Source organism: Oryctolagus cuniculus, chromosome 2 (genome assembly GCF_964237555.1).
Source record: "Oryctolagus cuniculus chromosome 2, mOryCun1.1, whole genome shotgun sequence".
NCBI classification, from domain to species: Eukaryota; Metazoa; Chordata; class Mammalia; order Lagomorpha; family Leporidae; genus Oryctolagus; species Oryctolagus cuniculus.
This window is the reverse complement of record NC_091433.1, coordinates 177,105,201-177,129,882: the sequence shown is the minus strand read 5'-3', so window position 1 is coordinate 177,129,882 and position 24,682 is coordinate 177,105,201. Positions and strand designations below refer to the sequence as shown.

At 48.8% G+C, this 24,682-nt stretch overlaps 1 protein-coding gene across 20 annotated transcripts in view; it reads right to left on the bottom strand.

Moving 5' to 3' along the window:
- Positions 1–24,682, bottom strand: part of DTNB (dystrobrevin beta) — a 252,848-nt gene that overhangs the window by 209,436 nt on the left and 18,730 nt on the right. For 19 of the 20 annotated variants that reach the window (XR_007918316.2, XR_007918317.2, XM_051843156.2 and 16 more), the window contains exons 2-4: positions 14,825–14,892; positions 6,371–6,451; positions 3,385–3,598 (exon numbers count right to left, since the gene is read on the bottom strand). Coding sequence is in view for 17 of the 20 variants with exons in the window: in XM_051843156.2 (XP_051699116.1) it covers positions 3,385–3,598; positions 6,371–6,451; positions 14,825–14,891 (362 nt within the window). In the remaining 3 variants the exon portion in view is untranslated. Of the gene's footprint in view, positions 1–3,384; positions 3,599–6,370; positions 6,452–14,824; positions 14,893–20,353; positions 20,504–24,682 lie in introns of those variants that run through there. The other variant, XM_051843149.2, reaches the window with a different exon arrangement.

Genomic DNA, 24,682 nt, shown 5'->3' with positions numbered 1-24,682 from the left:
GGGGAGTAAACCAGTGGATGGAAGACCTCTCTCTCTCTTCCTCTGCCTCTAACTCTGCCTTTCAAATAAATAAATACATCTTTAAAAAAAGAAAAGAAACTTGATTCTAAGAAAATACCCACTTAGAGAATAAAGCCTTAGATCCCATTTGTTCCTGGCTGTTATATTTTGTAATTATTAAAATAAAAAGAAATCTCTGGAAAAAAAAACTGGCAATTTGGAAGTGAGGGAAGGTAAGGTTAAATAATTTTTGCATTCAAATTTTAACCTTGAGGAATTATGAAATACAAAGGATGAAAGGCAAAATTAAAATAAATAAGTAGATGGGGCCGGTGCTGTGGCGTAGCAGGTTAAGCCTCCACCTGCGGTGGGTGCTGGATGAAGTCCCAGCTGCTCCACTTTCAATCAAGCTCCCTTCTGATACTCCTGGGAAAGCAGTGGAGGATGGCCCGCAGGCTTGGTCCTCCACATCCATGTGCGAGACTGGAAGAAGCTCCTGGCTACAGTCTGGCCAAACCCTAGCCGTTGTGGCCATTTGGGGAGTGAACCAGCAGCTGGAAGATCTTTTGCTATCACTCTGCCTTTCAAATAAATAAAATAGATCTTTTTTAAAAATCTGTTTTTGAATTAAGTTGTGTGGTAAGATGCCGGGGTCAGCATCATGAAGACAAGGTATCGTTTGTTCACCATAGAATAATAATTTTTTACTCTAAATTTTGGATCAAAAAGGCCAGTCTTTAGTATAGTTGGCCTTACAGACTTATTAACCTCAACTACTAAAAATTGGCATTAGAATTCTGGGAATTTAAGTCTCTTATATACTCTTATTTTAAAAATCCAAATTTCTTGGCCGGTGCCGCGGCTCACTAGGCTAATCCTCTGCCTTGTGGCACCGGCACACCAGGTTCTAGTCCCGGTCGGGGCGCCGGATTCTGTCCCGGTTGCCCCTCTTCCAGGTCAGCTCTCTGCTGTGGCCCGGGAGTGCAGTGGAGGATGGCCCAAGTACTTGTGCCCTGCACCCCATGGGAGACCAGGATAAGTACCTGGCTCCTGCCATCGGATCAGCGCAGCACACCGGCCGTGGCGGCCATTGGAGGGTGAACCAACGGCAAAGGAAGACCTTTCTCTCTCTCTCTCACTGTCCACTCTGCCTGTCAAAAAAAAAAAAAAAAAAAAAATCCAAATTTCTTAATAGCAGGTAAAGCCGCCATCTGCAATGCCAGCATCCCATATGGGCACCAGCTGATATCCCAGCTGCTCCACTTCCAATTCAGCTCCCTGCTAATGGCCTAGGAAAAGCACAGGAAGATGGCCCAACTGTTTGGGACCCTGCCACTGACATGTGAGATCTGGAAGAAGCTTTTGGCTCCCAGCTTTGGCCTGGCTCAATCCCAGCCATGGCAGCCATCTGGAGAGTGAACCAGTGGATGGAAGAATTTCTCTCTCCCTCTCTCTCTCTCTCTCTCCCCCTCTCTTCCTCTCTCTGTAACTCTTTCAACCAAATAAATACTCTCGAATAAAAAATGTAGTGAATGCTTAAATTGTGACTTGGCTTTGACACATCCATAATGTTATCACTAAGTCACAGAATCCTCACTGTTATAAAGTATAACTAACGGTATTTTACAAATATATGAATTCAGAGGAGGTGTAGAGAGGAGAAATGAGGCAGAGAAAATCAAACCCTCCAAATCACATGGTCAGTAGCACAGCAGCAGTCAGAAATAGGGACTCTCAGGGCGGGGCTGTGCAAAGCTGTGAAGGTGCCGCGTGGAACATGCACATCCTATATCAGAGTACCTGGGTTCGAGTCCCAGATCAGTTTCCAATTCCAGCTCCTGCTAACGCACACCTTGGGTGGCAGCAGGTGACAGCTCAAGTATTGGGTCCTTGTCATCCAAGTGGGAGATCTGGATTGAGTTCTGGCTTCAGCCTGGTCCAGCCCTAGCTATGGAAGGCATTTGGGAAGTGAACAAGCAGATAGAAGACTTCTCTCTGTCTCTCTGACTTTCAAATAAGCAGTAAAAAAAATGCTTTTGCCGGCGCCGCGGCTCACCAGGCTAATCCTCCGCCTTGCGGCGCTGGCACACCAGGTTCTAGTCCCAGTCGGGGCACCGGATTCTGTCCCGGTTGCCCCTCTTCTTCCAGGCCAGCTCTCTGCTGTGGCCAGGGAGTGCAGTGGAGGATGGCCCAAGTACTTGGGCCCTGCATCCCATGGGAGACCAGAAGTACCTGGCTCCTGCCATCGGGTCAGCGCGGTGTGCCGGCTGCAGCACACCGGCCATGGCAGCCATTGGAGGGTGAACCAATGGCAAAGGAAGACCTTTCTCTCTGTCTCTCTCTCTCTCACTGTCCACTCTGCCTGTCAAAAAAAAAAAAAAAATGCTTTTAATTAGAAAATATGAACTCTTGGTTCCTGGAACACAATCAGTAACAGCTATGCTTCCATTCTTCATGATTTCATTCTTGTTTTCTGTAATGCCCACTGCTTAAATCTCCATGGTTACACACATAGCAAATCTTTCCCATTTTAACTTGGGGTACACTTTACAAGTTTTCTTCTGATGTTGTAAGGTCTATCAGACAACATTCATGCATTAAAGATACTTAGGCTGGCGCCGTGGCTCACCAGGCTAATCCTCCGCCTGTGGCGCCGGCACCCCAGGTTCTAGTCCCAGTCGGGGTGCCGGATTCTGTCCTGGTTGCTCCTCTTCCAGTCCAGCTTTCTGCTGTGGCCCGGGAAGGCAGTGGAGGATGGCCCAAGTCTTTGGGCCCTGCACCCACATGGGAGACCAGGAGAAGCACCTGGCTCCTGGCTTCGGATCAGTGCGGTACGCCAGCCGCAGCGTGCCGGCCGCAGCGGCCGTTGGGGGGGGTGAATCAACGGAAAAGGAAGACCTTTCTCTCTTTCTCTCTCTCACTGTCTAACTCTGCCTGTCAAAAAAATAATAAAAATTTTTTAAAAAATTAAATAAAAGATATTTAAAATAGGTTCCTACACAAACATAAAAAGAAAATAAGATCCTAGGTTCCAAAGAGATGTGAGCTACAGAGTGGAAAAGGTTAGCCTCAAAAGTCAACTAGAGAGCCCTGTAATCACCTTCATGACCCGGATTCACCTCATGGAACAGAGAACAGCCACCCAAGTACTGAGCTGCTGTGACTTTGCCAAACACAGTATCTCACATGCATGGTTCTCTATTTCACAGCTTTTCCTGGGACTTCTCCCAGGCCAGTGAGTCACTGCTGAGCAGTCTTGACAAAAGACTCACACGAGTACTTCCCTCCTCACTGATTCTAAGCTGATAACCCTGAGCAGAGCAGCACAGAAGAATGGTCAAGGGACGGTGTTCGCAAAGTGAAGTAAGCGCGGAAGGTACTAGCCTGTCGTATGCTGCGATCATGAAGTTGAGGAGGAGGCTGATGGACTGCTCCACGCTGATCTGGTGGGTGGAGGGAAGGCGCTTGTTCAGCTGGTAGTAGATGGAGGAGATGACGGTTTCCAGGCGGGACACACTGGTCTCAGCTGTGTGGTCCAGGGTATTAAGGCCGTTGTCTCGGAAGGCTTCAATCATGTTCCAGATATCAACGAGGTGGACTGAAACACAGGGCAGATGGGTTGTCAGTGGGCTTTCACAGCTTAGACTCACCAGCTAGTCCTACGTAGAAAGCAGACAGACTCCAGAGCCAGCAACAGGGGAAACGGTCTGTGCCAGGTGACGGGAGGATCCAGGCCTGACTTCTTTGTGCAGACTTCACATTTAAGAGACTGGTGTCTCAGGTCTCTGCAGAGCCCCAAGCTACTCCTAACAGCAGGTAACCTGGGGGCAGAAGCACCAAGAACCACTCAGGAGAACTTCCAGCCTTGTCAGTAATTTGCTGTAGTACCCTGCATCACCCTATTTGATTACTGGGGCCCAGTGATCCCAGCAGATGTTTTACCTCTCAAACTTTATTCCCTGTGGCCCTAAGGAACGAGAAATCCAATCAAATAGGACACTAACACGGCGTGCGGACTACTCACAGCTGCGAACAACTTAAGCCAAAAGTAAACTCATGTTTTGCTCTTTTCCCCATTACTTAAAAAGCTGATTTTTTGTCCATTTGCAATAATAAGGTATGCTGGGTACCAGGACCTACTCTCTCCTTGAAAATAACTAAAAATCCCAGCAGAAACATAAAAACACCTCCTTTAGTGTACTGAGGATCCAGGAGAAAATAAAACAATGCTCAAAAAGAAAAAAAACAACACTTCCTTGAAAGAACAATAGAGTGACAGCTGAATTCAAGCCAGGACGAAAGCAGAAAACTGTAATTTCTGACCCAAAGAAAGCCGATGCAATTCTTAACAGAAAAAGAAAAGGCAGGGTTGGGGGAACCACACAATCATCTCCACAGACAGAGAAGGCATTTGGCAAAATCCAATCCTATTACATAATAAAGACACAACAAACCAAAACTAAGTGGAGGGGCCAGCACTATGGCGTAGTAGGCTAAACCTCCACCTGCGGCACTGGCACCCCATATGGTTCATGTCCTGGCTGCTCCACTTCCAATCCAGCTCTCTGCTATGGCCTGGGAAAGCAGTTGAAGATGGTCCAAGTCCTTGGGGTCCTGCACCCACATGGGAGATTCAGAAGAAGCTCCTGGCTCCTGGCTTCAGATGAGCACAGCTCCAGCCACTGAGGCCATTTGGGGAGTGAACGAGCAGATGGAAGACACCTTTCTCTGTCTCCTCATTCTCTCTGTAACTCTCTATTTCAAATAAATAAATGAAATAATTAAAAAAAAAAAAAAAAAAAAAAAACAGGAAGCTTCCTCAGCCCGATAAAGGACATCTACAGGAAACCCACAGTGAACACCATGCTTAATGTGGAAAGGCTGAGAGCTCCCCTCAAGATGAGGAACAAGATATCCAAGGCAGAATCAACCAAGAAAAACCAGATAAGCTACCGCTTCCTCCAATTAAAAACCTCTATGCAAAGGCAAAGATTTGCATGTCTCATGCATTGCTAAAGGTCTAAGGTACAGAATATATAAAAACTCTTATAACAACAAAGACAAATAATCATTTTAAATATGAAAACATGATTTAAACGCACATTTCTCCAAAGAAGAGGTAAAGATGGTCAACAAAGCGCGTGAAAAAAAGTGCTCAACATCACTGGTCACTAGGGAAAACCAGTGGATGGAAGACCTCTCTCTCTGTCTCTACCTCTCTCAGTTGTAACTCTGTCTTTCAAATAAATAAAATAAGTCTAAAAAAAATAAATAAATACTTAAGGCTGCCAGTGTAGTGACGCAGTGGATAAAACCACTATCTGCAACATCAGTGCCCCACATGGGTGCTGGTTCAAGATGCTCCACGTCTGACCCTGTTCACTGATAACGGCCTGGGAAAAGTAACAGAAAATGGCCCCAGTGTTTGGACCCCTGCACCCATATAGGAGACCCAGACAAAGGTCCTGGCTCCTGGCTTTGGTCTGGATAAGAGCTGGCCACTGCAGACATCTGGGAAGTGAGCCAGAGGATGGATGATCTTTCTCTCTCCCTCTCTCTCTGTAACTGTGACTTTCAAAATGAAAAAATTAAATTTTAAAAAATATACATACACATACATATGTATTTTTTAAATTAATTAATTTATTTGAAAGATAGATTTACAGATAAAGAGAGAGATTTTCCATCCGTGTGTTCACTCCCCAAATGGATGCCACGGCCAGGGCTGGACCAGGCCAAAGCCAGGAGCCAGGAGCTTCCTCCGGATCTCCCACGTGGGTGCAAGGGTCTTAAGACCATCTTCCACTGCTTTCCCAGGCCAACAGCAGGGAGCTGGATCATAAGTAGAGCATCAGGGACTCGAACCAGTGCCCATATGGGGTGCTGACGTCACAAGCAGTGGCTTTACCCACTATGTCACAGCGTTGGCCCCACATGTGCACTTATTTACAAGTACACTCCATTTATTTCATAGCCTATGTGGTAGCAATTACCCAAAAAGGTTAATTCATGTTAAGTTAGCCAAGAAATTCTTATCACAGTATTAACGTTTTCCTCCAAATGCTGACAAATTGGATGAATTTTATATAAAATACAACTTTAATAAAAGAGACAAGAAGAAATGAATTCTCTCTTCTAAAGAACATTAATATCATGCCAGCCTCAAAACTAATTACCTTAATTTTGTGACACATTTTGAGGAACACAGGAGTTAAATGACAAGTCCTGTCCATTACAGAGCTTATGGTCTGATAAAGACAAAAAACAATTCAACTAACATTATACTGTGATGAACAGGCACTAACATTTCTTATTTTATAACCTTGACGGCTATATCCATCTATCACAGACATGAGCGGCGGTGACTTACGGTTGCATCGTTTCTGTACAAATCGTAACTTGCAAGCTGTCCTGTACGTTGACAGTCGGATGACATCAAAATTCTGAGCACCTGAAAAACGGGCAAATAAAAGTTTTCACCTGGACTCGCCAGTTGATCTCTAGACACTAGGAAGCAGCTCCGTCCCTGGGTGTCCAGCAGCACACAAGAGGTGAGCTAGCCTTCCTCTGACAGCACAACGATGGAGGCAGGTTTGGAAACCAGCTGTGTGCCCACTACGAGCCAGGCTCTGCCAGCGGCTCTGCCTCCACCCTCCCATCGCTAGCCTAAGGAAACTCTAAGGGCAGGAACACTCACATCTTCAGTGAACGACCCACAGGCCCAGGGAGGCGCAGCAGCTGAACCCCAGCCCCAGCCTGGCCACCAGCCACGGAACACGACTGTAACCAAGCCACCTCCTCTGAGCCCGCTGTCATCCGAGAAATGGGGGGCCAGGACCAGCTGACAGCATCCACTCCAGCACTGTGGCAGCATGCTGCCCCTCCCTGTGGAGATCTGGGGAGGACTTCCCACAGCGCTCCCTGAGCAGGATGCAGAAACGGGCCAGGGCATGCCTTGTGGAGAGAGGACAGAAGGCAGGCCAGCTCGTCCCTGCTCTCGCCCTCTCAGGATGCTTGCCCCTGGAGCCCAGGCGCCGTGTGGCGGAGAGGCTCAGATGCAGAGGAACCGAGTCTGTCACTCAGAAGGCAGCAAGCCTTACAGCCTGCAAGCCCCAAGCCTCCGACTTCCAACGCAGACCTCGGACATCAGGAAGCAAGGTCAAGGTGTCGGTACTGGATACACAGTCATAGCAGATGGAACAAAGCCTAAAATAACTCTGGTCTGTAAACCCAGCTTTGTTCTCCTTGCAAAATCTGCTGCCAATGAAGTATCCTCGCTCTTTCAGGTCACTTTAGCTCTGACCCCGACAGGAGTTTTTTACTGCATCTGAGCTGCCTTTGCAAGCCCTGGCAGCAGGAAGGGGAACTATCTCCTACCAGTGTTCACGGGGATCTCTCAATTCTGCTCATTCCACAGTGCACGCAAGAAAAGGGAGGTGTGTCCCAGGGTTCTGATTATTTTTAAAGACATTTTATTTATTTGAAAGGCACAGTCAAGGAGGGGGACAGGGATCTTCCATGTGCTGCTTCACTCCCCAAATGGTCACAATAGCTGGGCTGGGCCAGGCCAAAGCCAGGAGCCTGGAACTCCCTCTAGGTCCCCCACGTGGGTGCAGCAGCCCAAGGACTTGGGCCACCTTCCACTATTTTCCCAGGCCATTAGCAGGGAGCTGGAATGGAAGTGGAGCAGCCAGGACACAAACTGGCACCCTTACGGGATGCTGGTGCCGCAGGCAGCAGCTTTACCCACTATGTCACAACACTGGCCCCAAGTAGTAAGAATTCTTTATACATTCGAGGTGGAAGTCACAAGATGCATGATTTAAAGTATGTCCTGGCATTCTATGGGTAGTCATTCCATTTTCTCGGTGGTGTCCTCTGAGCACAAAAGCCTGTCATCTTGATGAACTCAAGTTTATGTATTTGTCCTCTTGTCTCTTATGCTTTTGGTGTCACATCTAGTAAGTCTTCACCAAATTGAAGGTAAGAAGGTTTTTATAATGTTTATTTTTTGTATTTATTTGAAAGCCAGAGCAGAGAGACAGAGACAGACAGAGATCTTCTATCCACATATTCCCTCCCCAGATGCCCACGACTGGCAGGGCCCGGCCCGGCCAGAGCCAGGTGCCAGGAGCTCACGAGGTCTACCATGGCGGTGGCAGTGAGGCTGCTGCTACTTGAACCGGCGCTCTTGACACCGGAAGCAGGCACCCCAAGCAGCAGCTTAAACCGCTGGGCCACAATACCTGCCCCAAGATCAAGATGTGTACCTATGTTTTCTTCCAAGAGGTTTTTAGTTTCAGGTCTTACATTTAGGTCCAAGTTCATTCTTCTGCATAGGGATATCCAGTTGTCTCAGCATCGTTTGTCCCAAGGACTATTCCCTTCATTGAATGGTCTGTGTACTCTTGCCATCAACTGGTGACAGACGTCTGGATTTAACTCCAGACTTTCCACTCTATCCCACTGATTATGTCTGTCCCTATGCCACCGCCCACAGTCTAGATGATGATAGCTGTGTAATAAATTCTAAAGTCATAAAGTTTCAGTTCTCCAGCCTTTTTCTCCTTCAAGATTATTCTGGCTATTCTGGGTTGCCTGAATTTCCGTATGACTTTCAGGATAATCCAACTAATTTTTTTTTACTTTATCCATTTCTGGAAAGCAAAAGCAAAAGGGGCCAATCAGGATTTTTGTGAGGCTTGCACTGAATCTGTGGATAAACGTAGAGAATACTGTTGGCACTGTTAAGTACTCAAACTCATTGGCACAGGACACCTCTCCATTTCTTTAGGCCTTAATTTATAGTTTTTAGAGTGTAAGTTGTACACTTTTCTAAATTTATTTAGTACCATTTACTTTTTTTTTTATTTTTGACAGGCAGATTGGACAGTGAGAGAGAGAGAGAGACAGAGACAAAGTGTGGGGAGCAACTCGGACTAGACTAAGTTACTGGAATTAAGACTTATTCTATGCATCTGCTCTCCCACAATATGGCGCTGGGAGAGGAGGAAACAGCTTCTACGCAGCTGCCTCTTGCCAACTTGAGTGATGACCTCCAGGAGCTGATCCTGCTCCTGATTGGAGGAGAGCAGCGTACTCGGCGTGTGGGCAGCAGAGTTGGGATTGGCGGAGGAGGACTATAAAGGAGGAGAGAGACAACATGCACGAGGAACATCTAAGGAGAACATCTATCTGAAGGAACACCTGTGCAGCCCCTGAGAGAGCCGGCCGGCGGTGTGCCGCTCCCCCGCAGAAGTGGGGAACGTGGCAGGGGGAACCGCCCTTCCACGGAGGTGGAAGGGACAGTAGCCAACCCGGGAAGAACCAGCAGCAAACCCGGGGAGGGCCGAGCAGACGAAAGAACAGCGCAGGGTCCTGTGTCGTTCCTCCACAAAGACGGGGAGCGACAAGAAAGGTCTTCCTTTGCTGTTGGTTCACCCTCCAATGGCCGCCGCAGCTGGCGCACGGCGGCCAGAGCACCGCACTGATCCGAAGCCAGGAGCCAGGTACTTATCCTGGTCTCCCATGGGGTGCAGGGCCCAAGCACTTGGGCCATCCTCCACTGCACTCCCGGGCCACAGCAGAGAGCTGGCCTGGAAGAGGGGCAACCGGGACAGAATCCAGCGCCCCGACCGGGACTAGAACCTGGTGTGCCGGCGCCACAAGGCAGAGGATTAGCCTAGTGAGCCGTGGTGCCGGCCACCATTTACTTTTACTCATTTAGCTTCTTAATAGTACTATCTCAACTGAAATATTCTAAACAAGAGCCATTAAATATTAACTAGCTGAAAATCAAACCAATGGTTTAAAGAAAACAATGCTGATAAATGCTGAAGGGCATTTAACATATAGCCTGTCATTAAGTCACTACAGGTAATTCTAATGTCTAGACACTTATTTTTATGAAAGATGTTACGGGAAATATTGAAAACATCTAGGAAAAGAAAGTTCCATCCCCAATGAACAAACAGAAAAGTCACAAATGCAGGGCATTTATTAAGTCATGTTTGCTGGTGGCAAAGTAATTAAAGAAAAAATCCATGCACCTGGTATAACTCACACTCTGCCAGCTCTTTCTGTGGTGTAGGTAGTGTCAGATCTGGGTACCGCAAAAGAGGAAATGCCGCAAATACCACACACAGCCAAAGCTGACGGGTTAGAAAAATGAGAGCCTCGATGTGTTCCAGCCAGTTTGCCAGGGGCTTCTCAGAGAGCTGAGCTGAGTCAAGTCACAGGTGCTGGTCACGGACAAAGGGCCATTTGGCTTTCCTGTGCCAGGGCTCTGTGAACTCTGTGTGTGTGTGTGTGTCCTCTCCACCTCTCAAATAATTTAGAACAACTTCTTTTGAACAGCAAAATTCCCCTCTGACCAGCCTCCTCTGGAGCAGCCCCCGGTCCTGCTTTCTGTAGGAGGCTCCTTCACTGGCCAGCAAATGCTCACGTGAACCATAAAAAAGGACTGGAAGCCCCTGCTAACTAAACTGCACCTGTACCTGATGGCACTCGCTGCAGGCTTCTGGGGTAGCAGTGATTCCCTCCACCTCACCCTAAGAAACTCAGTACAATGTCAGGTTAACAAGAACATCAGACAGCACATTTTAAGCTTTTCGAGAAATGACTCACAGGCCCGGCATTGTGGCACAGTGTGTTAATTCGCTGCTTGTGACACAAGCATCCCAGATGGGACTGTCAGCTGCTTAACTTCTGATCCAGACCCCTGCTAATGCATCTGGGAAAGCAGCAGAGGATGGTCCGAGTGCTTGGGCCCACGTCGCCCGTGGGGGAGACCCAGATGGAGCTCCTGATTCCCAGCTTCAGCCTGCCCCGGACATGGCCATTGCAGCTATTTGGGGACTGAAGCAATGGATGGAAGATAGTCTCATTCTCATTCTCTTCTCATTCTCTCTCTCTCTCTCCCTCTCCCTCTCTCTCTCTCTCCCTGTTGCTCTTTCAAATAAATAAATGAATCTTAAAAAAAAAATGAATGAATGAATGAAACAGCATCAAGGGTATGAATTAAACACACAAAAGCAGAACTCCAGCCCCAGCTGCAGAGCCCAGTGAAACTCTTGGGCAAACAGAGGCAACACAGACTCTAGGTACCCGAGGTATGGAGGGGCAGGGAAGGGACAGGAGGGACACCCTCTTCCTTCACCAGGGCTCCCCTCACAGGTGGGGGCTGGGTGTGAACGCTCGTAGTGAAAGTAGAGACAGGATTACGTCTGCTTGGATCAGACGCTGAAACGCCACCCCGGCAATGAGGGGAAACCCTGAGAACGACACTGAACCTGAACTGCTTGATAAAAGCCACTCCCTGCAGAGCTGCACAGCCCCTGAGATGCCCGCCTGCCGCTGACTCGCCCTGACTGCCTCCGTCAGGACACGGTGCCATCAGTTAGGAAGGGAAAACAGGATCTCGGGAGATCTCGGCACACTGCAAGCACCTCCGCTGGTAACTGGGCAGGGGCGACAGATGTGGAAGCCGGCTCACCCTTGAAGACTTTTCTAAGTAAGGAGATACAAATAATAAATCCCGGAAAGATAACTCACCGCCACCGGCAAGTGTGTGTGTGTATGTGTACATGGGTGTATACTGCTATGTATGCCTATGCATGCATGAGTACATGTAATATTGCTGTGCGTGCATATTCATGTGTGTTTTGTGTGCTACCGGGAACGACCATGGGGGCTTCTGGCTGCAGAACCACCACGCAGAGGACACCCCTTCTGTGCAGCCACACTCACCACACATCTCCCAGACTCTGCACCCCAGTGTGTGCCAGCGGGAACAGCCATGCCCGAGGCGAGGCAGCACAGGGGTGTTCACTAGGTGCTGACCCAGCGCTCAGCAGGGCTGCTTCAACACCTGCCCACCCGCCCGTGTGCACTGACTGAAGGCACCCGGCCTTCTGAGCACCAGGAATTATCATGTTTATCATGCGGCCTCCTATTTGATCCTCTGCCCCTGCACGTGGAGTTTTGTTCTCTCCTGCAACCTGACACCTAGAGCAGTGCTGGCCCTGGGGTGGAAAGAGGACCCTGGCGGGTTCACAGAAGAGGGTGGAGGCAGCGGCGACACGAGCAAAGTCTGTCTGCGGCAAACCCACCCAGCGGCACTAGGAAAGGCCCCAGGAGGGAAACCCGGCGCCCAGGGACAGGGGACAGGGGCCCATGGGCCTTGCTGGGCAGGGCCAGGAGCTGGGCTAAGGAGCTGCTGAAGGGACTCGGCACAGAGGTGACGGACACCTATGGTTCAAGTTGGCAGCATGCAGACAGCAGCTATGATGGCGTGAAGACAGGAAGGAAGGCTCAGAAACGCAGCGCTCCGACGGAAAGTGCTGAGAACAACGACCATCCACGCCTATGATATGAAGTGCCGACTCTTCTGTGTCCGGCACTGTCTAAGTGCTTCACTCATGTCACACAGGAAGCCAGTATTTCTCCCATTTCACAGATGAGGAAACTGAGGCCCGGGGCCATTCAATAACTTGCCTAAAGTTCAACATCCAGTAAGCGAGGGAGCCAAGATGCAAGGCAGGCAGTCTGACTGCACAGCCTGGACTCAAAGCCGCTGTGGCTCAGGAACAGGCTCCAGGCTCCAGCATTTCTTTGGAGGCGGAAGGTGAGGTAGAGCGAGGCGTCAGCTTGGGTGACGAGCAGTCAGAGTCAGCACTCCAAGCATCTGGACAGATCTCCCATCAGGCTGCCTGGGCAACACCGAGCCGTCGCCGCTCCCACCGCTAGCAGGTACCAAGCCTGAGCCCCAGCAGACTCCGCCTCGCGTGGCCAAGACTCAGAACATCTGAAACCCGCCGAGTCCACGGGCTCTCCCGAGGCCGCTGCTCACGCTGTGACACACAGAGTTCCAGAACTGGCCAGGACCTGCGCGGCCATCCCAGGCGGGGCGTCTGCCTCCCCCTCCTGCTTCAACCACGCTGGGCCACTCTGACACGCAAACATCGAGCGTCCTTGTGAGGCTCCGCTTCAGAAAGAGCACGAGGCCTCTGGAAGGGCTCGCAGCGGCAGCTCAGCCCAGTGACCTGCGCACGGCACAACGTCTGAGGCCCAGGTCACAGGCTCACAGCAGAACAGCCCTCCCAGTCCTCAGAGCTGCGTGCCCCCCTCTCTTTTGTTCAGGTTTTATATAATTTTTAATAGACTCAAAATTGCAAAGTAATATACCAAAGCGCACATGTGTTCTTTTTAGTGTTTCCAATAGCTCCAGGTGTTGTCCTAACACCTAGTCCTGCCTCCCTTAAAATCAGTATCCGGTGGAAGGTAACTTATAAAATGTATTACTTATTAATTTTATATTACTACCTACAGGCGCATGGTTAACAGTGGAGTTAAGAGGTCTCGAGTAACTGGCATTCCTTAAAAACTTATTCTAGGTAATATTTTTACCTGATTACTTAGATGCTGCTTAAGAGCGACTCAACTTAATTTGATTAAAATATACGCTCTAGGGGCTGGCACTGTAGCACAGTGGGTAAAGCTGCCTCCTAAAGTGCCAGCATCCTATTTGGGCGCCAGTTTGAGTCCCAGTTGCCCCTCCTCCAATCCAACTCTCTGCTGTGGCCTGGGAAAGCAGGAGAAGATGGCCTAAGTGCTTCGGTACCTGCACCCACATGGGAGACCCGGAACAAGCTCCTGGCTCCTGGCTTTGGATCAGCTCAACTCCAGCTGTTAGGGCCATTTAGGGGAGTAAACTAGTGGACAGAAGACCTTCTCTCTCTCTCTGCCTCTGCCTCTCTATATTAACTCTGCCTTTCAAATAAATAAGTTTTTCTTCAAAATACATCATTGAAATTTATTATAGATATGTCCTTTAAAATACATACACATAACATGTTGAGTGAAATAAGCTGGACACAGAAAGACAAATACCACATGTTCTCTCTTATATGTGGGAGCCAACATTTAAAAACAAACAAACAAACAAAGGAAGAAGGAAGGAAGGAAGGCAGACAGACCTATGTTTATCAATATTGCTGCAAATACAGTTTTGTGAAACTTTATTTTATGTTTATTTAATACCTTAACTAATTGTTAAGAATGTTATATTATTATAGTTTTAATGATCTCTGATTACCTTAAAATTAAAATATATAGGTGAAATGGTCACTTTTCCATTCAATTATTGCCATTGTCTATATTCCTACAAAACTAGGGTCTTTTTGCTTTTTACTTGTTAAACATTATTTCATGAAGTATTAAGTATTAAGGCTTTATACTGTAATGTATAAAAATATTTATACACATTACAGTATCGAATAAATAAATCTTTAAAACAAAAATATGCTCCAGGGGTGGGAGAGCAGAGCAGTGAGAGAAGCTGCCACTTGCAATGCCGGCATCCCACACTGCAGTGCTGATTCGAGTCTCAGCTGCTCTGCTTCTGATCCAGCTCCCTGCTAGTGCACCTGGGAAGGCAGTGGAAGATGGCCGAAGCGCTTGGGTCCCTGCCACCCACATGGGAGACCCAGATGGAGTTCAGGGCTCCTGGCCTCAGTCTGTCCCAGCCCTGGCTGTTGCAGGCATTTCAGAAACAAACAAGCAGATGAAAAATCACTCTCTCTTCCCACTGCCCTCCCCCACCACCTTGCCTTTCAAGTACACAAAAATTATAAAAAAAAAATTTTTTTTAATTATAAACAAACATGTTTAAAGTATAAACCCCCATCCTGATTCTTTAACTCCCCTTCTTTCCATTTGAAAGCTTATAACACACAACTTCTAGTTGATTGAGATCATAACTCAAAAAAAAAAAAAAAAAAAAAAACCTGCACGCGAACAGGAGCCCCGCAGCACCAAGACTCACGCATTTCGATGAACAGCTGCCTCTTCTCGGCCATGGTCTTCCGCCTGTTCCCACTCTCCTCAATCATCCTGGAAGACAAAGGAGGACACCATGAACCACTGCACAATTTGACAATGGATCCCGATGCTTATCATCCTGCTGTGAAGGGGGCACAGGAAGCCAGGGAGAGCACATCACAGAATGGAAGCATGACACAGAAGACGACAAGCCACTGCTCCTGAACTTGACACCTTTTAAAACAGTAAAAATTCAGTACTTGAGTGAGCTTGCACATTTGCTTCCTATGCTGAAAACACGGGGCTATTTCTAACTTTGATTCTTCTCTGCAGAGTCCTGGACTGACTGAGACACCATTCCCGTGAGCCTCCTGTTTCACATGGACAAACAAGTAAAGAAATACAACTGAGGCAATAAACACAATGAAAGGTGCCAACAAAGAATGTCAAGAACACCAGCTTATGCAGGAAAAATAGACATAAACTCTTCTATTTTTAAAGAAAGATTATTTGAAAAGCAAAATGAGAGAGGGAGGAGAGACAGAGAGAGAGAGTTCATCCATCACTGGTTCACGTCCTAAATAGCTGCAATGGCCGGGACTGGGCCAGGCTGAAGCCAGAGCCTGGAGCTCCACCCAGGTCTCCCAAGCTGGGTGGCAGGGGCCCAAGCACTTGCACCACCACCTGCTGTGTCCCAGGCTATGCACTGGCAGGAAGCTGGATTAGAAGCCTGGAACAGCCAGGACTTCCAGGATGGGATGCAGCAGCTTAATCCGCTGCATCACAATGCCTGCCTCTTCTGTTTCTTTTTCTTCTTCTTTAAGATTTATTTTATTTATTTGAAAGTCAGAGCTACACAGAGAGAGAAGGAGGGAGGGAGGAGGAGAGGGGGAGGAGGAGGAGGAGAGGGGGAGAGGGGGAGGGGGGAGAGGGGGAGGGGACGAGGGGGTGAGGGGGTGAGGGGGAGAGGGGGAGAGGGGGAGGAGGAGAGGGGGAGGGGAGGAGGGAGAGAGGGGGAGGGGAGGAGGGAGAGAGGGGGAGTGGGAGAGGGGGAGGGGAGGAGGGGGAGAGGGGGAGGGGAGGAGGGAGAGAGGGGGAGTGGGAGAGGGGGAGGGGAGGAGGGGGAGAGGGGGAGGGGAGGAGGGAGAGGGGAGGAGGAGAGGGGGAGGGGAGGAGGGAAAGAGGGGGAGAGGGGAGAGGGGGAGAGGGGAGAGGCAATAGGGAGAGAGAGAGGGAGAGAGAGAGAGGGCTTCCATCTGCTGGTTCACTCCCCAATTGGCGGCAATGGCCAGAGCTGTGCCAATCCAAAACCAGGAGCCGCGGGCTTCCTCTGGGTCTTCTCACGCAGGTGCAGGGGCCCAAGAACTTGGGTCATCTTCTACTGCTTTCCTAGGCCATAGCAGAGAGCTGGATTGGAAGTGGAGCAGCCAGGACTCGAACCAGCGCCCATGTGGGATGCTGGCACTGCAGGTGGTGGCTTTACTCACTATGCCACAGCGCTGGCCCCCTCTTCTGTTTCTATATTTAAAAAGGAGCAGTATTCATCCCCGGACCCAAGGAGCTCCTAAAAGTAACTTTTCTACACACAGTACTAATTTACACTGACCAGTGATCATATCATGATCACCTCATTTAGTCCTCACAAAACACCTACGTGCTGGAATTACTGATGTCCTCATTTTATAGAACAGGAAACAGACACTTGAGAAAGAATACTAATTTACTCAAGGGCCCATAACTCAGAAGTGGTGAAGTAGAATCCTAATTCATTCATTCAATTTCCTATACAACTGTTCTTGTACATGCATATTTTCAAATCTCTATGCCTAGAAAGCTGGAACACAAATACACCATCACACAGACTCTACTGGTGCAAAATCTGTCACAATTTCAGCTTAAGTTCTTGTCATTCTATGACAGAAGAAACATCTAGATAAACAGCATAAAACCAAATGATTTCTGTAAAAGATCTAATTGCTGCAAATCATTTTTCAAAAACCTTGGAATCACAAATTAAACGATAACTATACAAACTGCAAATTCATTAAAGTTGCCTAGTTTTATTTTATTTTTTTATTTTTTGCCAGGCAGTTAGTGAGAGAGACTTATAGATAGTGAGAGAGAGAGACAGAGAGAAAGGTCTTCCTTTTGTTGGTTCACCCCCCAAATGGCCACTATGGCTGGTGTGCTGTGGAGAGCTGGACTGCAAGAGGAGCAACCGGGACAGAATCTGGTGCCCCGACCGGGACTAGAACCCGGGGTGCTGGCGCCACAGGCAGAGGGTCAGCCTAGTGAACCACGGTGCCAGCCAAAGTTGCCTAGTTTTAAAAAGGTTATTTCTCAGAGCCAGACTGTGGCACACTGGGTGAAGCCGCAGCCGGTGGCACTGGCATCCCATATGGGTGCCGGTTCAAGTCCCAATTGCTCCACTTCTGACCCAGCTTCCTGCTAAAGCACCTGGAAAAACAGTGGCGGATGGCCCAAGTGCTTGGGCCCCTACCATCCATGTGGGAGACTCAGGAGATGCTCCTGACTCCTGGCTTCAAACTTGTCCAGCCCTGGCTATTGTAGTCATCTGGAGAGTGAACCAGCAGATGGAAGCTCGGTCTCTCTCTCTCTCTCTGTAACTATGCCTTTCAAATACTCTTCAAAAAAAAAAAAAAAAAGATATTCTAAAGAAACAGAAAATGCATGTGTTCCTTAACGTTCCAGTTAATATTCTGATTACTAAGATGGCCCTCTCCTAATCACTGAAATGATACCAAGTAGGTTTCAATATATGTGATGGTTACTTAAATAATCTGTCCCCAAGATGGAAGGATTTTAGATATAAAGCCAAAGAAAAAAGCAACCAGGAAGAGCAAAACAAAACAAAAAACACACAATTAAGTCTCAGAGTGAAAACCAGGAGTTGGTTCCAGAAGCCCTGGTTACAAAGGAAAAAAAGATATTCAAAAATGTGTTCCTGGGACGCTGGGGTACCTGTTAAGTTGCCACTTAGAATGCCTACGGGGCCAGGGCCGGCGCTGTGGTGCAGCAGGTAAGGCCACAGCCTACATGCCAGCATCCCATGTGGGTGCTGGTTCGAGTCCTCGCTGCTCTGCTTCTGATCCAGCTCTCTGCTGTGGACTGGGAAAGCAGAGAGGATGGCCTGAGTCCTCGGGCCCCTGCACCCGCATGGGAGACCCAGAGGAAGCTCCTGGCTCCTGGCTTCGGATTAGCTCTGCTCTGGCTACTGTGACCACTTGGTGAGCGGGCCAGCAGATAGAGGATCTCTCTCTTTCTCGCTGCCTTTATGTAGCTCTACCTTTCAAATAAATAAGTAAACCTTTAAAAAGAACGCCCACATCCCACACAGAGGGCCTGGTGGAGTCCACACCAGCATTCCCAGTTGCCCTTGGCACTGGCACCAATACCTCACCCAAATGAGAGACTGGAAAACCAGAGGAACTGTACTACCTTGGACTGGATCCAACCTGCCACCTGTTTGTGCAAGCAAACTTTCACTGGAACACAGTCACACACATCCTTATATTTATTGTCTATGGCTGCTTTCATGCTATTTGGTAGAAAGTCTAAAATGCTGATCATCTGGTTCTTTAAGAAAAAGCTTGCCAACTTGACCTAAGGCAATAATAATGAATACTGCACTACTATGCATGTCTGGCTGCCATTAGGTCAGCATGCCCCCTCCTCCACCCATCAGAATCACCACCACCATCTGTGTGAGTCAGTTCCAGTTGCATTACTGGAAATCTATACTTGGGGAAGTGCTTTCATTAGTCGAAGATTCATCCCTCAATGTGAAAACATATTAAAAAATATGCACGCCTCATGAAGCCGTCACATGACACATATTTATTGGCCAGTTCTGCAGCAGGTGAAGTGAGAGGTGCTGAGAACCTGCAGGGAACAGAGGACCCGTCCTCACCCGCACGTAGCTCAGACTCCTGTGAGAGGGGTGAGCACAGCAAATGCTTGGTGCATGGGCCAAGGAAAGCACAGAGCAACGGTAGCTGCTGTTCCTATTCTTGTTGCTGTTATTATCATCATTGTCACTACCACTCCACAGGCAGTTTACAACCCAGGGAGGAGGGTCTCATCCTGTAATGAATAATAGATGTTATCTGATTTCATGTGCTTGAAGAAAGTCTTTGGGGGCCAGCGCTGTGGCGCAGCAGGTTAACACCCTGGCCTGAAGCGCCGGCATCCCATATGGGTGCAGGTTGGAAGCCTAGCTGCTCCACTTCCGATCCAGCTCTCTGCTATGGCCTGGGAAGGCAGTAAAAGATGGCCCAAGTCCTTGGGTCCCTGCACCGGCATGGGAGACCTGGAAGAAGCTCCTGGCTTCAGATCGGCACAGCTCCAGTTGTTGCAGCCAATTGGGGAGTGAACCAGCGAATGGAAGATCTCTCTCTCTCTCTCTCTGTCTCTCCTCTCTGTAACTCTTTCAAATCAATAAATAAATCTCTTTTAAAAAAAAAAAAGTCTTTGGACTTTCTCAAATTAATAAAACACAAAATGGACACCCAAAACTGACAAAATGATTGTATCTTGAAGTCATGCAATTATTAGAAACCTGAATCAAGCCACACATACAAATGTACATCAGAATGATCTGAGATACCAAATGAAATGGTCACATCACATTTAACTAACACAGACTCAACTGCTCAACTATATGTATTTTCTCAGCTGGGAGAAAGTTGAATAAAATGGACAATTACACACCATCAGCACCCCCACCAGGACAGTGTGAGGAAGAAAGGAATCTGAACCTTCCTGCTCAGAGAGGGCAAACACCAGTTGGGTAAAGGACTTCTGCTTCTCATTATTCAAACCTGTAGGCCCCTAGGGTGGGCACTTAACTAGAAGTTAAGTCACCTGCATCCCAACGGACATGCCTGGGTCTGAGTCCTGGTTCCATTCACAGTTCCAGCTCCCTGCTAATGGCTCAGGAAGCAGCAGAATATGGCTCAGGTGCTTGGGCTCCTGCACCCACATGGGAGACCCAGAAGAAGTTCCTGGATCCTGGCGTCAGCCTGGTCTAGCCCCAGCCATTGCAGCCATTTGGGGAGTGAACCAGCGGATGGCAGCCATTTGGGGAGTGAACCAGCGGACGGAAGGGCTCTCTCTCTCTCCTCCCACCCCCAAACTCTGCCTTCCAAATAAATACATCTTAAAAAAAAGTAACCCAAATCCCAAGGAAAAACTGGCCACGCTGGACTTCATATATAACGGACATCTCTCTCCCCAGGAAATTCCAACAGTTCTTTTTTCCATACTAGATTTTTCTCTTACCCACTGATTTTAGAAACTAATCCCAAGTTAAGATTTGACCCCACTGTGTGAAGGTCGTGAAGACACAGGCAGCTACAGGGATTTGACAGCTGCTTCAGAAACAAGGTTTCTCATGTCCTCAGAAGTTTGCACAATGGTTCACGTACGCACGTCAAAGTTCTCAAAATTGGAGCTATAACACACAGTTGGCAAGTCTTTTAAAAATAATCATGAGGTCGGCGCCGTGACTCACTAGGCTAATCCTCCACCTGCGGCACCGGCACACCGGGTTCTAGTCCCAGTTGGGGTGCTGGTTCTGTCCTGGTTGCTCCTCTTCCAGTCCAGCTCTCTGCTGTGGCCCGGGAAGGCAGTGGAGTGGAGGATGGCCCAAGTGCTTGGGCCCTGCACCCACATGGGAGACCAGGAGGAAGCACCTGGCTCCTGGCTTCAGATCAGCACAGTGTGCTGGCCATGGTGGCCACTGGAGGGGTGAACCAAAGGAAGGAAGACCTTTCTCTCTGTCTCTCTCTCACTAACTCTGCCTGTCCAAAAAAAAAAAAAAAAAAAAAAAAAAATGAAGTTAAAGCAACATTCCAACCTGCATATGCAGTGTCAAGTGACAAAATTAAAACAAAATTATACTTACATTGCAATAACTACTGATTCATCCTATATGTACACCAACAATGACTAGAAGCACATGTGAAAATGAAATACATTTATAAGACCTTTATCCCCCCTCAAGTTTTAACCTGTCACTGTGTAGCTCAGCAACTGTTAGAAAATTGAATATAGTTTATGTTTGTACTTAAATAGTTTTTAAGTCTTTAACATGTGTGCCTGGGTGACGTCCTTGTGGTGCAATGGGTTAAGTCACCACTGGACTGCAGGCTCCACTTCCAATCCAGCTCCCTGCTAATGCACCTGGGAAGAGGAGGAAGAAGAGGGGAGAGAAAGAGCAGGACAAGAAGGAAGAGAAGGGACAGGCAGTTCTGAGCGAAACAGAGAAACAGCCCGGTGCACTCCCCACCCACCCCCGCGCACTACTTCCAAGGTTTGAGGAAGAAGAGGAAGAACGTGATGGCCAGCGAGGAAGCAGTCTGCGAAGCGCTCTGCATCTGTCCTGGCCAGACCTCGGCCAGACCCTCCACCCCCCACTGCTGCAGGCCGCTCCCTGACCAAGACACACCTGCCCCCTCGCTCACCGCCACCCGTGAAGCTGCAGCCCAGACCAAGACCAACATGAAGTCTAACAGCGCAGCCCCCGGCGCAATCCAGATCCGGGCAAGACAGGGCAAGCGCACGCCAGCCTGACTCACGCCCCGTCTGCACCTACCAGGCCTCTGCAGACCTGCGGTCTCCAAGAGGGTCGGCACATCAAGCATGGAAGAGCACGGAACTCAGGTGGCCATGATGTGCTTTTGTATCCCTGGCCTCAACACAGTAGACCCAGAACCCCCACACTGAGCAAAACCCAGGAGCAACCCCCCAGTTCTGGCTCACAGAGAGCCACGCACAGACAGCGTGGGAGACCTCCCACAGCTGTTCCTCTCCCTCTTCCCTCTCTTCCCAGAAGCGGTAGCGGCAGCAGCTGGCACTGGAAAACTACAAGAGTCAAAACCATGAAGGGACAAGGCGGTGGCAGGCGCAGACTGAGAAGGAGGAAATAAAATTCCACTCACAGATGACGTGACTTGTGGAAAACCCAAAACAATTGACAAAAACTCCTGGAACTTAAGGCTACTATTGTAGCAAGGTTGCAGGACACAAGCTTAATGCCCAAACAGCAACCACTTTACTATATACCAGCAATAAGCAGAATTTAAAACATACAACTATTTCACATTAACACTCAAAAATGAAATGCATATAAATCTGACAAAATACACACAACATTTACATGAAGAAAAAACTACAAGACTCAGAGGAAAGGAAGTGAAAAGGAACTCAGTGGAGAGATCCCACGTTCATAGGAAGGAAAATTCACCAATGTCAAGACGCGGTTACTCCCAACTCTCTGCAAGTCTGCCATTCTCAAGTTTAACCATCGCAAGCCCACCAGGCAGATACAATGCTCATGTCAGAAATAAGAAAACAGAAACTCGGAGGAGACAAGTGATTTACTCAGCTGCTGAAGAGGCAGGGCCGAGATGAACCCACAAACACTGATCCCATGCCCATGCCCTTCCCCCACCCTCCCCCCAGTGCCACTGCCATGAGCTTCTGTCATGACAAAACCATCTTTAGAGACTGAACAGGGACATCTGTGCCCACTCCCCAACCCTCCAGGGACATTCAGCAACATCTGGGGATGCTACTACTGGTTGTCACAGTTGGGAGGGTGCTGCTGGCATCCAACCGACAGAGGTGAGGAAAGCTGCCCAATGTTCTACAATGCACAGCACAGCCCACAACAAAGAATCACCCAGGTCAGGGGTCAGCGTCATGGCTAGTAGGTTAAGCTGCAACCTGGGATGCCGGCATCTCATGTGGGCACCAGTTTGTGTCCTGGCTGCTCTACTTCCAATCCAGCTCCCTGCTAATGGCCTGGGAAAGCAGTGGAGGATGGCCCAAGTGCTCAGGCCCCTATACCCACGTGGCAGACCTGGAAGAAGCTCCTGGCTTTGGATCAGCCCCACTCCAGCCACTGCAGCCATTTGGGGAGTGAACCAGAGGATGGAAGATTGATCTCTAACTCTACCTTTCAAATAAATAAATAAGTGTTTTTTAAAAATCATCCAGGGAGGCCGGCACCGCGGCTCACTGGGCTAATCCTCCGCCTTGCGGCGCCGGCACAGCAGGTTCTAGTCCCGGTCGGGGAGCCGGATTCTGTCCCGGTTGCCCCTCTTCCAGGCCAGCTCTCTGCTGTGGCCCGGGAGTGCAGTGGAGGATGGCCCAGAAGAAGCTCCTGTCTCCTAGCTTTGACCTGGCCCAGCCCTGGCTGTTGTGGCCATTTGGGGAGTGAACCAGTGACTGGAAGATCTCTCTCCTTCTCTCTCTCCCTCCCCTGCCTCTGCTTCTGGCTCTCCTCTGTAACTCTTTCAAATAAAATTAAATCAATCTTTAAAAAAATCATACAGGTCAAAAATCAACCATGCTGAAGTTGGTAAACCCTCAGAGAGGTTATTCAATGGAATTTTAAAAACATGAATCCAACATTAACTTTAATCACTTGTTTGACATGGAATTCAACAGCAAGAGCTGGTGTCCTGGATTCTATCATTTTGGTTTTTTCATCTGTCCCTCAATTTCTGTACCTCAAGTTCATTACCTGTCAAATGGATGTGATGGGACGCCTTTGGGAAGCAGTGCAAAGAAAGAGAATAAGCATTTAAGTCAATTAAGTTGAACAAGTACTAACTCCACCACTTGGGCAGTGGATGAACTACCCAACCCTGAACCCTTCCGTGCCTCTGTGCGCCTGCGATGACTCTGAGCATCTTTCTCAGAGGACGGTTATAGGGGGAGGGAGGGTGCCTGCAACAATGCCTAGCACACAGTAGGAGCTCCGTGAGTGCTAGCAGCAGCCAGCACACCAACCCAATGCTAAGGAAAAGCTGGTCACGCGACAGCCACAACATTTGCTGACTTCACAGGGGTAGCAGACCTTGCCTTTCTCCCATCACCTAGACGCCTTGAACACATAACTAAAACTCTCCCATCGCCAGCATCTGCACTGAAGTCAGACTTGCCACCTCCAGGGCAGCCTGGAAGGACCAGGAGCTGCCATCCCTGGCAACAGTCCTCTCACTGACCGACAGGAACACTGAGGAGCCAGCTCTTTCACCCTCAGGTCAGCGGGGAGGATGCTGAGGTACCCCCAATGGGATGGGACTTTGTTACCCACAGTGCAGGCTACATCCTCTTTCCTCAGGCTGGAGATGCATGGCAGGGTATTGAGGAAGGAGCCAAAAGCACGCCCCTCCTCCATGCCACCCCAACTTTACCAATTCCATCTACCCTGCACCCAGAGGATCTGCTTTTGTTCCTGCAGGATCTAACTTTTGGAGTCCATTTTGTTCCCTGAACGACAGGCATCAAATAGCACAGACTGACCAGGTCCTAGAAACAACACCAAGCAGTGGCTGACCATAAGTAAACATTCCAGCTCCCCTCCCTCTTAAGGAGCCCTGTGTTTACACTGGCCTCCAGGGCTCCCCATGGGAGTAAGCTGCAGTCCCCACACCAGGCACCTTTCCTGATAACAAACCCTTTATTTGCTTTCTTCCCTTCCCTATCTCACTCCCCCACTGGTTTCTCCTCCAAAACAAAGTACTCAGAAGCTTGTAATTCAGACCACATAAAATCCACATTCATGAGTACACATGAACTAGGATTACTACAAATGACTCGTATTTCCCCGGGCCCAGTGACGGGTACCAGGGCTCTGCATGAGCAAATGCCTGCATCTTTGTATTTATGCCCTGAACAGCCATGTGTGAGGAGGATCCAGTCTGCCGACCTATCTGATTACAGGGCCCCTGTCATTTGGGATAACCGTGAAGATCACCACCTCCCTCCTCGTGAGCTCCCTGGGACAATGACAATCACCAGTCCCTCCACGAGGGCTCCTGGCACTGCC